The following is a 3,178-nucleotide window of genomic DNA, read 5'->3' on the forward strand; positions in this document are numbered from 1 at the left end:
CATGTATATTAAACAAATGCTCATGACAGATTTTCACAATAGCAACAAGTGTTATTTCACTACATCAAATCTCCCTAAGGAAAAAAAAACCAACAATCACAATAAGGTTGATGGCTTTGAATTATTTTTTCATGTTTTCGGGTTGGGGTGGGGGACAAAACCAGTCTCCTCAGTTGTTTTCCTGTGTTTTCTCTTCTTAAAGATCACCTTTTTTCATTTAGTTCACCTCCTCTCTGGCTAAGTGTCCCCAGAAGAGTGCTTGGATTTTGACAGCAGCATTTTCCACTTTTTCCTTATCTTCTTCAGAAGATTCTAAGGCTGTGACTAGTGTCTCCTCCCTCGTAGCTGTCTGAGACTTTCCTTTCTCAGGTGGTTCTTGCTCCTTGAACACATGGTTGTTATAAAAGCGGTCATCTACCTTAGTCCCCCATTCTGCTGGATCAAAGTTGGTTTTCTCTCTTTTCTCTACAAGATTCTCAAAATATGCTGCTGCAAAAGCTGGTATATTGTCAGGTTGCTCCCTCAGAATCTCACGTGTCAGCCCTTCAATAAGATTCCCAAATCCTTGTGGAATTCGGTAGTGGGTGTTGGAGAATGGAATCGACATCTCCTTGGAGGAAACTGCCTATTGTGCCTCTTAGTTCTCCCAGAGCTGGTGCCGATGGTTCTGGTTGTTATTTTTTCTTGTTGCTGGGGAACCGTTTGTTGTTGTTGTTTAATTAACTATAGTGGCCGAGAAGGGGAGAGATAAGACACGGCGGGCGGCAGCCAGTGGCTCCTCCGATATCCTCTTAAATGGCCCATGCAGAGACTCTCACAGTCACTCACCTTGGGCTTCGGTGGAGGGATGGTGATTCGGGGGTCATGGGAGGCATACAGGGGTGTTGTGCAGGGCGGCCTGCAGGGTCTCTGGTCCCGCTCCCCACATAAGAACACAGGATATGGTGAGGCCAAAAAAAAACACCCACGGAGCCATAGGTAGGGGAGTCACACCACTATAGTCTCACTGGAGTTTGGGTTCACAAGACCTGCTGTCCACTTTTTTGCCCACCGACCAACTCTCTGACTTCCCTCGACTCTCCGTGACTCCCCAACGTAGCCGCGGCAGTTATATTAGTGGCCAATGGCTCAATGGCCAACTAGCCACAGCTGACAGCCATCTACTACCCAAGCCAGCAGCTCTCCATGTGAGGCGGAGAGCCTGGAAACTGCTCTCTGGGGCTCTGTCCCCACAGTACCTCATGAGGCTTTATCAAGGCTGAACCTTAAGGAAGCTGGCAGGTGGCAGCAGGCCTTGGGGTGTCCTGGATTTTTGTGGAGTTACCCCAGGTCTAGTACTGGTGGCAACCATTCTCAGTTCACAGCATGGCCCTTCCTACACATTATTTCGTAGCTCCTACCAGGTAGTCTCTGGCCAATCACAGGCAGTGGCTGCCCTGGACCTGCACTGAAGCCCCTCTCAAGAGACCCCAGAACCAACCTACTTGGAAGTTGGCTTCAGATCACAGCAGAGCACCACCCAATTATCCCAAGTGGCACATTCAAAGGACAGTCTCAACAGGCGCCAGAGTCCACTGGAGTGAATCCCACTCAGTGGGGTAAGCCCCTAGCACGCAGGCGCTAAGCTGTGGATATGGCCAAACCTCACAGCCAATCAGCCTGAGGGTCAATCCCACCCACTGATGTGCCAATAGCAATCAAGGCTCAATTACAACAGGAGTGTACACACAACCCACACAAGGGCCACTTCTGAAGTACCTGGAGCAGGTGTCAGGACCCCACAGGGCACCTACTACATAAGGCCACCCAGCCAAGACTGGGAGACATAAAAGATCTACCTAATACATAGGAAAAAAAAAAAAACACAGAGAAGCAGCCAAAATGAGGAAACAAAGAAATATGTCCCAAATGAAAGTAAAGGAGAAAACTCCACAAAAAGAACTAAACGAAATGGAGGCAACCAACCTACCAGAGACAGAGTTCAAATCAATGATTATAAGGGTGTTCAAAAAACTTAGTGAGAACTTCAACAGAGAGACAGCAAACATAAAAAAGGACCTAGGAACCATGAAAAAGAACCAATCAGAAGTGAAGAATATAATAACAGAAATGAAGAATGCACTAGAAGGAATCACCAGCAGACTAGAGGAAGCAGAGGATCGAATCAGCAATTTGGAAGACATGGTAGTGGAAAACACCCAATCAAAACAGCAAAAAGAAAAAAAGTACCCACAAAAAAATGAGGATAGTTTAAGAGACCTCCAGGTCAACATCAAGAGTAATAATACTCACATCATAGGGGTACCAGAAGGAAAAGAGAGAAAGCAAGGATTTGAGAACCTATTTGAAGAAATAATGACTGAAAACTTTCCTAACTTGGCAAAGGAAATAGACATACAAGTCCAGGAAGTGCACAGAGTCCCAAACAAGATGAATTCTGACAGGCTTACACCAAGACACATTATAATTAGAATGGCAAAAGTTACAGACAAAGAAAGAATCCTAAAAGCAACAAGATAAAGGCAACTAGTAACTTACAAAAGAGCTCCCATAAGATTATCAGCTAATTTCTCAATATAAACTTTGTAAGCCAGAAGAGATTGGCACAAAATATTCGATGTGATGAAAAGCAAGGATCTTCGACCATGATTATTCTACCCAGCAAAGCTATTATTTGGAATCGAAGGATAAATAAAGAGCTTATCAGACAAGAAAAAGCTAAAGGAGTTTATCACCACAAAACCAGTATTAAAAGGAATATTAGGAGGACTTCTTTAAGATTAAAAAAAAAGATCAAAATTATGAATAACAAAATGGCAATAGATACATGTCTATCAACAATTACTTTCAATGTAAATGGATTAAGTGCTGCAATCAAAAGACATAGGAGGGATGAATGGATAAGAAAACAAAACCCTTACATATGCTGCCTACAAGAGACTCACTTCAGATTGAAAGACACACACAGACAGAAAGTAAAGTAATGGAAAAAGTGATTTCATGAAAATGAAAAGAAAAAAAAACTGGGGTAGCAATACTTATACCAAACAAAAGAGACTTTAAAACAAAGGCTATAACAAAAGACAAAGAAGGACCCAGGAATCCCACTTCAGGTTATTTAAGAAACTGAAATGCTACTTTGTGGGAACATGTGTATCCATATGTTCATTGCAGCAGT

At 43.3% G+C, this 3,178-nt stretch overlaps 1 protein-coding gene across 1 annotated transcript; it reads right to left on the reverse strand.

Annotated features, from left to right (window-relative positions):
• Positions 1-217: 217 nt before the first annotated feature.
• LOC308496686 (sperm surface protein Sp17-like) lies at positions 218-607 on the reverse strand (the record flags this gene model as incomplete). Its single annotated transcript, XM_081046273.1, has 1 exon — positions 218-607. One exon carries the CDS (start codon positions 605-607, stop codon positions 218-220), a length of 390 nt encoding a protein of 129 aa, XP_080902399.1.
• Between the last annotated feature and the right edge of the window lie 2,571 nt (positions 608-3,178).

This window comes from Rhinolophus hipposideros (genome assembly GCF_964194185.1).
Source record: "Rhinolophus hipposideros genome assembly, chromosome: 4".
Classification (NCBI taxonomy): Eukaryota; Metazoa; Chordata; class Mammalia; order Chiroptera; family Rhinolophidae; genus Rhinolophus; species Rhinolophus hipposideros.